We start from the raw sequence: 12,036 nt of genomic DNA on the forward strand, positions 1-12,036 counted from the left end.
AAACTTCCTGACAGTGAGAACAATTAACCAGTGGAACAACCTGCCTCCAGAAGCGGTGAATGCTCCAACACTGGAAGTTTTTAAGAAGAGACTGGACAGCCATTTGTCCGAAATGGTATAGGGTTTCCTGCCTGAGCAGGGGGTTGGACTAGATGACCTTCAAGGTCCCTTCCAACTTTACTATTATTACTATTATTATGCAGAGCAACAGAATAAATCACAGGTTTTGAGAAATTATATCTGATCAGAGAGGCTACTGAACAAACTGGTATTAATTACTGTGCTTCCTTTATAGCAATGGCCCCCAATCTTTTGGGCACCAGGGACCGGTTCCGTAGAGAGAGGTTTTTCAAAGGACCGCAGGTATGTGCGTGTGTGGTTTCACATGCTGCCTGCATCCCACAGATGGGGCTTTACTTATTTGTGTGGACCAGTTTCTGGCATGCTATGGAGTGGGACCAATCCACGGACCTGGGGTTGGGGACCCCTGCTTTACACGTAGTTGCTAACTTACAGCCATTCATTTAGTGACTGTTAGAAGTTACAATGGTATTCAATGAAGTGACTTCTGACTGGCCCTTCACTTAATGCAGCATTCCTGTGGTCACATGATCAGAATTTGGGCACTTGGCAACCAGCATGTATTTACAATGGTTGCAGTGTCCAGGGGTTACGTGATTGCCATTTTCGACCTTTCCTAGCTAGCTGGCCACGTGATTCACTTCATTTAAGAGCTGCGGTGATTTGCTTAACCATAGCAAAAAGGGTCATAAAATTGCATGTGATTCAGTTAATAACTGCCTTGCTTAGGAACAGAAATTCTGGTCCCAATTGTGTTTGTAAGTCAAGGACTATTTTGTGTTTGCAAGTCAAGGACTGTATTGTCCTGATCAATTTAAAAGCACTCACTTCAGCCACTAGAGGGCGCACATACAACTAACCCAAGAGTCTTATCAAGACAACTACAGAAACATATAAAGTTTTGTCACTTTATTTAACTCACAACTGTCAACAAAATATACACTGCAATATTAAACATTTCAGAAGTACAGCATTGTAAGATACACAAAAATCAGTGGGAATGTAAAACTAGATTTTCCCAAGCATTTCTCTCTCTCCTTCAGAGCAAGCTACTGTGAGACAGAGCAGGACTTAACGCACCGAGAAGGGCTTAATATTCTCTAATCATCATGACTACTATTATCGTTCATTTAACACTAATATCCCAAGCATGTTTATTTGGAGCAAAGTCTGCTGAAGATCTATCAGATTGACTCCCAAATAAGCATGAACAGGATCAGGCAGCATATTTACATTTGCTGCTAATTATAATCGCTACGGCTTGAAATCCGAATTATGTCTATATAATTGGGAACAAACATTCAAGTCAAAGTTGCGTTGCCCTTCTCACTCTTTTTTCTTTTCTTTTTTTTTGCAACTCAGCAAAACAAAAACACTGGTGATGGAGTTGGGCTTTGGTCTTAGTTGGGCCCATACATGCAAAAAGTCTGGAGAGCTCTCTCAGATAAGTATTGGCCTATCTTGCTCTACCCTTTAGAGGATGACCTCATTGTCCTCAACACTATCGTGATGTTCAACACTGTGGTGATCTTCAGCGCTGTGGTGATTCTCGGCGCTTTCCAAACTTTGGTTGCTGACGTCATCGGGATTGCTGTCTAACTGTTGGAGTTCCTCGCTGTGATCTTTTTTCTGCTCTCCGCTTTCAGTGCTTTCCAGGGAAACGGAAACTTTGCTGTGGTCATGGCTGTCCTCTACACTCTCGGCTTTCTCTGGGCTGTGGTCCTCTAGGCTTGTGTCATGAGATGCACTGTGGACTTCATTGCTGTCCCTCAGGTTACTTTTGTCATCTCCTTCATGGCTTTCCAGAGAACGTGCCTTGGCGTATTCATGGCTCTCGTCATCTGGGGTGCTGTCAACTTCATCTGAAACATCTTGAGAATCAAACTGAAAAAGTCCACAAGAGAAACAATCAAAGGCCACTCCACTCTCGTGAGAAATATCTGCAGTGCTGCCATACAAGATTAACAATGATTTTCCTTTCTTCAGGGAATGTTACACAGGGCTGGAGGATGGTATTTTTCAGACTCTCTAACAGAATTATTAGTTCAGTAGCAGTTATTAGTTATTTCTAAAAATAATAAAGGTTGTATATACAAATAACTCAGGGTGGCAAACATATCTCCACAACAACAACAACTGTGTGAGGTGGGTTGGGCTTTCATGCCTAAGGATCCAGCTTTCATGCCTTATGTCCCCATTTTTCTAGCCTGGTGCCTTAACCTCTAGCCAAAATGGCTCTGGAACCCCATTATTCCACAAAGAATATCATAGTGCAGTGGTGGCGAACCTATGGCACGCGTGCCAGAGGCGGCACTCAGAGCCCTCTCTGTGGGCACCCATGCCATTGCCCCAGCCCTGCCTCCCCCGTGGCCCCTCCTCACCATCAGCCCCCCCGCGGAGAATCACCCAAGCAGCGCAGCCAAGAACATGGCAGCCAGACAGCGGGGACACTGCACTCGCGCCCCGTCACGCAGATGATGCTGCGGGGCGGGGCTGCCATGGCGCTGCTGGGCTGTTTGGGCGATCTGCGGCGGGCCGTGGAGGCAGTGGGTAGCCCTGTGGGCGGGTGGGGTGGGGACAGAGCGGGGACGGGCTGCGGGCAGGGGCGAAGTGGGGGTGGGCAGGGGCAGGGCTGGTTTTGGGGCACTCGATCGCTAAAAGGTTCGCCATCACTGTCATAGTGTATTACAAATAAAGTGCAAAATAGATTATAAAGTGCAAAGAAGACTTAAATAATATACTGCCTCAGGTATATACAGTATTAATTTCAACAACCTATATTATTTTTTTATGTGTTTGTTATTTTTATTTGTTGTTTTATTTTATTTTTTATGTGATAATGCTTCTGTGTTTTTCATGTGTTCAAAATAAGCTTTCTTAATATGGGAAGTGATTAATAAATTGGTTACTCATGTCCTTTTACACCAGTGACAATTCTCTTGTTTCTCTAAAAGAATTATATTGGTGTAAAACATAAAATAAGCATAATATTTCCCACATACTTTTTTATGGCTATAACATTTAATCTACAATTAAAAAGTCAGAAAACTTAACCGCAAATGTTATTTTAAAAAATCTAAGCGTCTGAAATGTACATGTTAAAAAATGAAAGTGAAGTATGTTTATGTCAACTAATTGTTCAAACAAGGGAACTCTGTGTTTTTTTGTCTCTCCCACCCCAAGCTTTGCAGTTTTTACTTTGTAGGACTTTTATAGCATGAGGGCAGCAGGTTCTTATAAGCCAACAAATTTGCTCAAAACATGCTTTCCCCTGCTTGTTCTCATATACAATATAATACTTATTACAGGTGGTGTCTTTACAGCAGAGGTCTTCAAACTTGGCCCTTTTATGACTTGTGGACTTCAACTCCCAGAATTCCTTAGCCAGGCACGCTGGCTGAAAAATTCTGGAAGTTGAAGTCCACAAGTCATAAAAGGGCCAAGTTTGAAGACCCCCTGCTTTACAGCAACCACAAACAGTGTTGGCCAAGTATATAACATTTGAATATCCAACTATCGAAAACTGCTGTGACAAGTGGTGTTTTAATGGTGGCCTTGCCAATCACCACAAGTTGGTGTAGGGAGATGAATTGGAGGAGGAGGAGTTGGTTGAAATGTTAAAATGAAGCAACAACCTCAGACATTATTTTCCATAATTACCCAGAGCTACTAAACATTGGCAGTTGCAGACCAAAATCCTCCAGGCAAAAATATTGTGTGTGTGAATTGCAACTTAATAGATGGACTGTGTGATTCTAAATAGATGAATTGTCTTGTTCCTTGAAATCAAACATTTAAATCACTTGATTTAAAGCGGACGATGATAACCACATGCAGCTAAAGGTGCTTCTCGTAAGAGCTGTTTTTGGGCCATTCCAAGTTCTCCCCCCACTTATGTGAGTACAGCAATAAAAGAAAGCAATCAGTTGGCATTTACCTTTCCAGACCTCTCCAAACTCATCTGGTCATCTTTTGCCCCGAATCCATAAGGTGCGACGTCTCCTCTGTATGTGACGGAATCAAAAGTAACAGGAGCCTGAGTGGGAAAGTCAGTGAAGTTTTCATGAGACTCATCTGATTCATCTGAATCTGGATGATCGTCGTCTTTGGAAACATCACTATGATTATCATCGTCTTCATTACTTTTGCTGGAAGATGCCAAAAGAGTCTGCAAGAAAACCAATGCAACTTGGTTATACCACACATGTTTTAGGTTTGGACATACACAAACTCAAGACATTGAAACTGGGCAGCAGCTAGTTTTCAGTGCCAAACATCAGGATGAGAACCCTGGAAACTGAAGATAATACCCCAGACAAAATGCATAATGTCTTTTGTTCACTACTGGGCAGCAACAAGAATCTGAGGACTATACTCTCAAGGCTTAAGTTTAAGATAAATGAAATAATATGAAGGCTACGAGCATGGTGGCTCATGTGATTAGGACTCTGGGCTGATAAACAGTAAGCCCACGTTCGAGACCCGAGTACTGCCATGGGATGGGATGAGTTCCCATCCTTTGCTCCAGCTCCTGCTGCAACATGAAAGGAGCCTCCAACTGGGTGTCCCCCAGACAATGGTGATGTCATCAGCTAATCTTTTCAACCTGGAAGCAACCTTGGTGCTTCAGACAGAAGTGTGGTGCAAATTGCAGGCTTTCTAAGGGATTACTTAAAAGCATCCAGAAGCATGAACTGGTATAAAATTCAACATGTAGGATTCTAGTTGGTGTGCAAAATCATCCCAAGGGATATTTGGATCCTCTGGCTTGGGAGGGTAATTCATAGCTCTTTAAGATATCACCAAATCCTTTAAGCATGCAAATTCATGCACAGGCACTTAAAGAAGGCATACTGAACCTTCAGGGAGATGGACAGGGCACAGTCCTCGGAATGGTTTTGTACAGCCCTAACACAAATCCTGTGACACCACACTGAAATAACTGCCTTGGTTACCAATTGTTTTTTGGATTGTGCATTGGTTTTTGGTTTCAAAATTCAAACTTTTAATAGCTTAGAATATACATAAAAATCTGACTCACTATGGATCTGTTTGCCTGTTATTAAAATCTGCGAATGACACTCATCTAAAGACATTGATGCTCAGTTATACACTCAGGTGTTATTTTTTGCAATGCAAATGAAATCTATGGATCTTCCTTTTTTCTGCACAATTATCAAAGGTGAATGAGTTTTGTCTCCTTTTTCACTGGATCCAAGGGTGGCCACAGTTGTAGTAAAGTTGGTTGTCTCAATAGGGTGATCAAAGTTTGGCCTGGGTTTTTTTTTTGTTGCATATAAAGACTAGTTTTGACTGTTTTGATCAAACCCTACAGACACCACCAATGGGGGATCGGCGACTACTGGGGAGAATGGCTGATGCGAAATACACTTGCACTCATTATCTTCTGTGGGTGGGACATGTTGAGTTAATCTCACCTGTTGCTCAGTGATCTCATCACGATCTTCCAAAGACTGAGAGTTCTGTAAATGAAATAAAAGGGCTATGAAAACTAGCAGTGGATTTGGAACAGATAACATAAAAGGAAATCTGCCCAATTAAAATTATAGAATTCATTGCAATGGGTGGTCCTTGACTTACAACAATTCATTTGGTAACTATTTGAAGTTACAACAACACTGAAAAGAGTGACTTATGACCATTTTTCACACTTACATCCACTGCAGCATCTCCATGGTCAGGTGATCAAAATTCAGACCCTTGGCAACTGACTCATATTTATGACAATTGCAGTGTCCTGTGGTCATGTGATCACTTTTTGCCACCTTCTGACAATCGAAGTCAATGGGGAAGCCAGATTCACCTAACAACCATGTTACTAACTTAACAATGCAGTGATTCACTTAACAACTCTGGCAAGAATGATTGTAAAATGGGACAAAACGTACTTAACAATTGTCTTGCTTAGCAACAGAAATTTTGGGCTCAATTGTGGTTATAAGTCAAGGACTATCTGTCTTCATAGCTGGAGAAAAGATCAGTTCATGAATGGTAGATATATTAACAACCATTAATCATAATTAATGATTAGCCTTAGCAGAAATTAACATTGATGAACGTTGATTATTGGGGAGAAACGGAGAAGGAAGGGTATTCTCATAAAGCTGAGCTGGTAAGCCTCCCAGAAGCAGTTGGTTTATTACTGATGGAGATGCTGATTCAGTTGGATCCAGTTGAGGCTTTTCTGGTTTTTTTTTTTTATTCAAGGAATAATAGGAATTAGGGCCTGGATTGAATGGAAAGGAAATAAGGCTGGTGGGAGGAGAATGATGGATAGGGAAACAAGTTAAATAGAATAATGGGTAAAATACCTTGCACTAAATCTAAAGCTGCCATCTCATCAGGCCTAGTTTGGCCATGACTAGGCCCAACTGACAGATAATTTGTGTCCCATTTTCGCTTGCTCCTCTCACCACAACATTTCTTTGTACTATGTTACTTTTGGGGGGAGGGGCTTTGCTCACTCTAGCTTTCCAAGTGTATTGGACTTGCAGCTGCATAATCCCCAGATAGCACCATCTCAAACCATGCCATCTGGGTTTATACACTTGAAGTCAGGCACATCCAGAAGCTGCCAGGTTGGGGAGAGCTCCCACTAGTTCATTAAAGGAGATGAGTTGCATACCAGTTGAGAAGATGCATGTTCTGGTGACTCTTGACTGTGTTCATGGCTGTTTCCATGCTCTTGACTGTGTTCATGGCTGTGTGAATTGTGGTGGTGGTGGTGTGCGTGTGCTTCATTTTCTCTGGAGTCCTAAACCAATACAAAAACATTAATTTCATTCTCATTTAATTATTAGAATAAGAATAATAATTAGAATAATTAGAATAATAATTAGAATAATTAGAAAAGATATCTAAAACAATGCAGAAAGTGCCTGTTAGGAAGTGAAATGAATCTTAATACTATTTTGTGGTAAATTCACGTAATGTAGGATATAGCTTTATTTTTTCTTTTTCTTTTTACATTTTGGAAAGGTATAAAAAGAACAGTTGTAGTAACCAAGAAATAGACACCTTGAAGTTTGGGGAGAGGATTACAGGATGGTAAAAAGGAGGCCTTTTTTTTAAGTTGGTGAGAAGTATGGCCCAAATAAATGCATTTAATAAAAGGATTACAGTCCTTTTAGCAGTAGGACCTTTTTTTAAAAAAAAAGAAGGAAAGGTATTGTCAGTTGTCTCACTCAATGAAATTGATGCCTGGTGGATTAGGACTGAAAAGATTGTGTGTGTTTACACACAGATGTAAACAGGAAATAATTGAGGATGCTGTATTCCCCCCCCCCCTAGCTATATGCATTTAGGCTTAATTCTAGGAAGTAGAAAATGTGAAGAAGGAAATTCCACACGAAAGTAAAATATTAAGATTTGAAGCAAGACAATGGTCCAGTTCTTGATTGCCTTCTTCCTGAGATGAGCTTTTTATTGTTAGAATTTACTAAGTGTACCTTTAAAACCCCATTTTTGAAAAGTTTTAGATAGGAAATACAGAAAATATGGATCCACGTGAACTGAATGGGGTTCAATAAATAATAAAAGCAAGTCTCTGCACACATACAATACACACTTACATGTTTTCTTTCTGCACTCCTAGAATCGTCATGATGTGTCGATTTGCTGATCTTTAAGAAGAAGGGGAAAAAAATTAGTATTGATTCCTTTTTTGCTACACTAAGGAAGTCTTGATTGATTTGTTAAATGCATGGTTTACTTACTGGTAAGGCCAAGGCAACGGTGAAAAGACACACGATAAGCACAGCAATTTTCATGATGACCGATACTTGCAATCACTTGGTAAGATTCCTGTTCCAAAACAACAACAACAATAACAGTTCATTGGCCCTGTGTTTTAGAAACAGTCTACATATATGTAAACAGTACCTCCAGACTCTCATGATGGATTGATCAGACATTCGCTAATAAACTGCACAGTCTACAACAGAAGTCCCCAACCTTTTGAGCACCAGGGACCGGTTCCGTGGAGAAAGGTGTTTCCACAGACCGGAGAGAGTGTGGTTTTGTGTGCTGCCTGCATCCCACAGATGGGGCTCTCCTTGTTTGTGCAGACTGGTTGCTGGCATGCTGTGGGGCCCAGTACCAGTCCATGGACCAGGGGTTGGGTACCACTAGTCTCCAATGTTGATAAACCCTTTCTAGATGGTACCTTCTTAAACAACAACATAAAAAGTAATTGTCCATCTAAAAAGTGGACTGTTGCTGCCTTCTAGTTCTCTATATATTTATCACTCATGTCTTCCAGAACACCTCACGGGAGATTTAAAGAAGCACAAATAAAAAGGATGAAAACAGAGATGAAAGGCTCTCCTTATTCCATCATATTATATAGGCCTATGTAACTTTGTGACCTGATTTATAAAACCCACCAAGCCATAAGGTGGTGTGTTTGCTTTTCATTTAACATGAAGTGGGAACTTGCTCATTATGCCACAACATTATGTGCAAAGTAGGCCACAACAGCTGGTTCAACCAGCCATGGTTTGAAACATTCTAGCAAAGTATATATTATATTTGAATGCAGATTAGTTTGATGAAAATGCATGCATTTCCATAACGTTCCATACATGCAATGACACAGGGCTTTTTGCTTAATGTTATTGCTTTAGAACACAAAAAAGATAAGAAAAAAAATATAGAAAACACCCACAAATATAGTAATACAGTGCATATAGAAAATAAACTCAGTTTCTAAGATTAATATTAAATCTTGGTCACACAGAATAATCTTGGCTAATCTTTTCATTAAATTGCTAAATAATATGTTCATGAGCAGACAGGTCAACACATCTCTGCTTATGAACACACTAATATTGTAGGACTAAATAATATTCTTATTTGCAGCATAAACATTCTCTGAAATATCCAATAGCTGTGAAATAAATATTTTTTGCTTTAATAATCTAATCTTAAAATTGTAAGAAACATAAATATTTTTAAAGATGCTTACGGTAGGTATTTATTTGTTAATGAGGGATATATTTATTGCTAATAACTAATATTCAGTTTAAAAATTCTATTATCTGCTCATAAAAAGAGAACAATTTGAAAAACATTTCAATGCTGATCATAATTCAGGAGTTTTAGATGTTGCTACTGCAGCAGGATGCAGTCTCTTGGGAAGGAAGTGAGAGCATATTATTATGAAATAATTCAAAGGCAGATATTTCAAAACTTAATGGAAATTCTGGGAAAGAAGGTTACAACAAATTGGTATTTCTTCTGTCTCTGGTTGCATGCCATGTGCATACGGATAGAAATTTAATTCAAGCATAATTGTAATGCTCAGTAGCAACGCCATCTAATTGATTGGGTCCTTTCTTCTAAAGCATTTTGAAAATTCAACCTAACATTTCCGACTCAGATAGGATTATACTGCTGCATGTAACACTTTGGAAAAAGCTGATGAATCAGGACTCAAGGGATATATGAGAAATTGATGAATCATGATGGAAGACTGTATTAGGAGCCAGGCTGATGGGGGAGCTGGCATCCTTCCTTATGCACTGCCCTTCCTCTTACAAGGTTAATGAGCACTTGTGCTAAAAGCAAAAATCAATGTGAAAACACTGCACCAAATTACATCTGAGTAATACTCCTAAAGATCCAATTTAGGAGTATTGGAGGACGGAGAGCCAATGATTTTCTGAAGATTAAATGCAACAATTTTAGCCAGAAATACTTTGCTAAATAAATAGGTGCTGTATAAGAAATGGGGACTGGCAAGAATTTGAACCCTATTTGGATGGAGCTGTGAGGGTTGGTTTAACTTACATCTGGATCCACCAGTGCTCTGATACCAGGATATTTCAGATAACCAAATATTCTTGCACATAAACACTACATGTTTTCTCCAGATTACTAAATTATCTTAATATGATGGCTATTTTTGCTTTTAACCGCAGAACAAGAAGCAAGTATGCGGCTGCAGGAGATTTCTGTGTAAGAAGCTACTGTTTAAGAAATAGGACCCCTGGTAAATACAGCATTTGATAATCTTAGTTACCCAAAACTTGGTAAACTTATGCCTTATCTTTCTCTTCCAACTTACTTTAATGCCTTCCCATGTTACTTCTACAACAGTCTTGGGAAGTGAGACACCCAGAGAATGAGCATTTGGACTCTGCCAGTATCCCAACCATGATGCAATCTGGTCTAGTCATAACCCACCCTCCTCTGCAATTTAGCACTTACACAGAGATAGCAGAATGCAGACCATCAGCCACTTTGAGCCAAAAGTATGCAGCAATTTGATTTCCCCCCCCCCAGGGATAATTCTAAGAGCCATTGTGTATTTTTTTCTCTCTCTTCTAAATGGCAATTTCCATTTGACAGCACTTGCTCTTACAAACCACATCATCCCCGTATCTTTAAATCTGCTCCCAGGAGCCAGGCAAACCACTCTGTTGTTGGAACTGAATCTATTTCAGGCAAAATGATCCCCTCTCAGTGGAAACAGTCCCTAGCATACTGTTATGGCGCTTTTCTCTTAATAAATTGTGGCACAGCATGAAAGTAACAGGTAAGAAAGAAAGGCAATAGGTACCTGGCGTGGTGCTTAGATCCTCAGGCAGCAGTCTGCAGCTATGTAGCGAAGCTCAGAGCAATGCTTGAGTCACTTCAGCTAGTTCCACTCGTTCACTCTCTCTCCTTCTCTTCTGTTTCCCATCTGCAGACCTCTGAATTTAAACTGTAGTCCAGATACCAGCCGACCAATCTGCGCCAGGCGGAAAAGATGAGGTCATGAGTTTCCTGGTCTCAGTCCTCCCACCATTCTGCTACATTTCCTTTCAGGGGTTTTTGTGGCTTTCCAAGCAAACAAGGAACTGTCCCATAGTTAAAACATTACTTATGTAAAGTCTGATTAACTAGTGTTTTAGATCAACTCTCTGCACTCAGTCTGGAGGGAGAGGATTTTAATAAGCAGGGGAGTTATTAGCATTTATGGGGAGAACTACATTCAATTGCATCTTTTTCGTCTTCTTTTTTTTTTTATAAAGGTATAGGCAGCTTCTGCTAGGAATGGTAGAATATAAATAACCCCTTGCAAAATATAAATCTTGGGGCGCTTTGGAGTTCATTTGCATGAAAACAAGATATGTCTTAGAAACTTTATGTTTTGGCATTTGGATGAAGAGAAAACATCCTTTTATTTTTTTACATAATCTCTTTTTCTAGTAGCAATGTTTGCAGTGTGTCTGGCATCTTAAATATTATTCACAAGTCCATCTGAACCCAAGTCAGAAGCCCACAATTCCTCTTATTCACACTTGGTGAATGTGCACATTATAATAAGCCATAAATCATGGTTTGCAAGCCACAATAGCAAAGCCAAATAATGGTAACATTTAACCCAGAACTCTCTTGTTCTGTTTAGCTTCATTCTTTCTTAGTATCAATCCCTTACAAACAATGCAAACTAGAAAGAAAGGTTAAAAAAAAGATAAAAAATAAATAATATGAGACTAAGACAGTGATGGCGAACCTTTTAGAGACTGAGTGCCCAAACTGGAACCAAAAACCCACTTATGCATCGTCGAGTGCCGGGTGGGCGTGGCCCATTGGGTGGGTGTGGCCCATTGGGTGGGTGTGACCCATTGGGTGGGCGTGGCTGCGGTGGTAACGGCAGACTAGGTGGGACTAAAAAGTTCAATCAATCAATTCCAACTTTGCAAGATCTTTTTTTTTTCCCGCGAGAAGTTGAAATTGACTGATTGATTGAACTTTTTTTTTTTTTTGCACACGGCAGCAGAGGCCTAAAGCGAAAAGATTTTATAAAACCCAGCTGAAGGCCTAGGACTGGGGCGACAGCGCGCGTGCCCACAGAGAGGGCTCTGAGTGCCGCCTCTGGCACCCGTGCCATAGGTTCGCCACCACTGGACTAAGATATACATTTTCGAAATGGAATAAGCCCAAACT

At 40.3% G+C, this 12,036-nt stretch overlaps 1 protein-coding gene across 1 annotated transcript; it reads right to left on the minus strand.

Moving 5' to 3' along the window:
* Window positions 1-975: 975 nt before the first annotated feature.
* SPP1 (secreted phosphoprotein 1) lies at window positions 976-10,786 on the minus strand. Its single transcript, XM_015819303.1, has 7 exons — window positions 10,664-10,786; window positions 7,818-7,905; window positions 7,674-7,724; window positions 6,728-6,856; window positions 5,520-5,564; window positions 4,019-4,249; window positions 976-1,965 (listed from the first exon to the last, which is right to left on the minus strand). Exons 2-7 carry the CDS (start codon window positions 7,869-7,871, stop codon window positions 1,555-1,557), a joined length of 921 nt encoding a protein of 306 aa, XP_015674789.1. The 5' UTR covers window positions 7,872-7,905; window positions 10,664-10,786; the 3' UTR covers window positions 976-1,554.
* Window positions 10,787-12,036: the final 1,250 nt, after the last annotated feature.

The sequence above is a fragment of the Protobothrops mucrosquamatus genome, unplaced genomic scaffold (assembly GCF_001527695.2).
Source record: "Protobothrops mucrosquamatus isolate PMUCROS unplaced genomic scaffold, P.Mucros_1.0 scaffold893, whole genome shotgun sequence".
Lineage (NCBI taxonomy): Eukaryota > Metazoa > Chordata > Lepidosauria > Squamata > Viperidae > Protobothrops > Protobothrops mucrosquamatus.

Bases quoted from the DNA above. Each gene is read 5' to 3' on its own strand.
- SPP1 (XM_015819303.1), bottom strand. From the start codon at position 7,871: ATGAAAATTGCTGTGCTTATCGTGTGTCTTTTCACCGTTGCCTTGGCC. The intron at 5,565-6,727 runs GTATGCAACTCA...TTTCATTTACAG, and splicing joins AACATGCATCTTCTCAACTG to AACTCTCAGTCTTTGGAAGA. The intron at 4,250-5,519 runs GTGAGATTAACT...GTTTTCTTGCAG, and splicing joins ATGAGATCACTGAGCAACAG to ACTCTTTTGGCATCTTCCAG.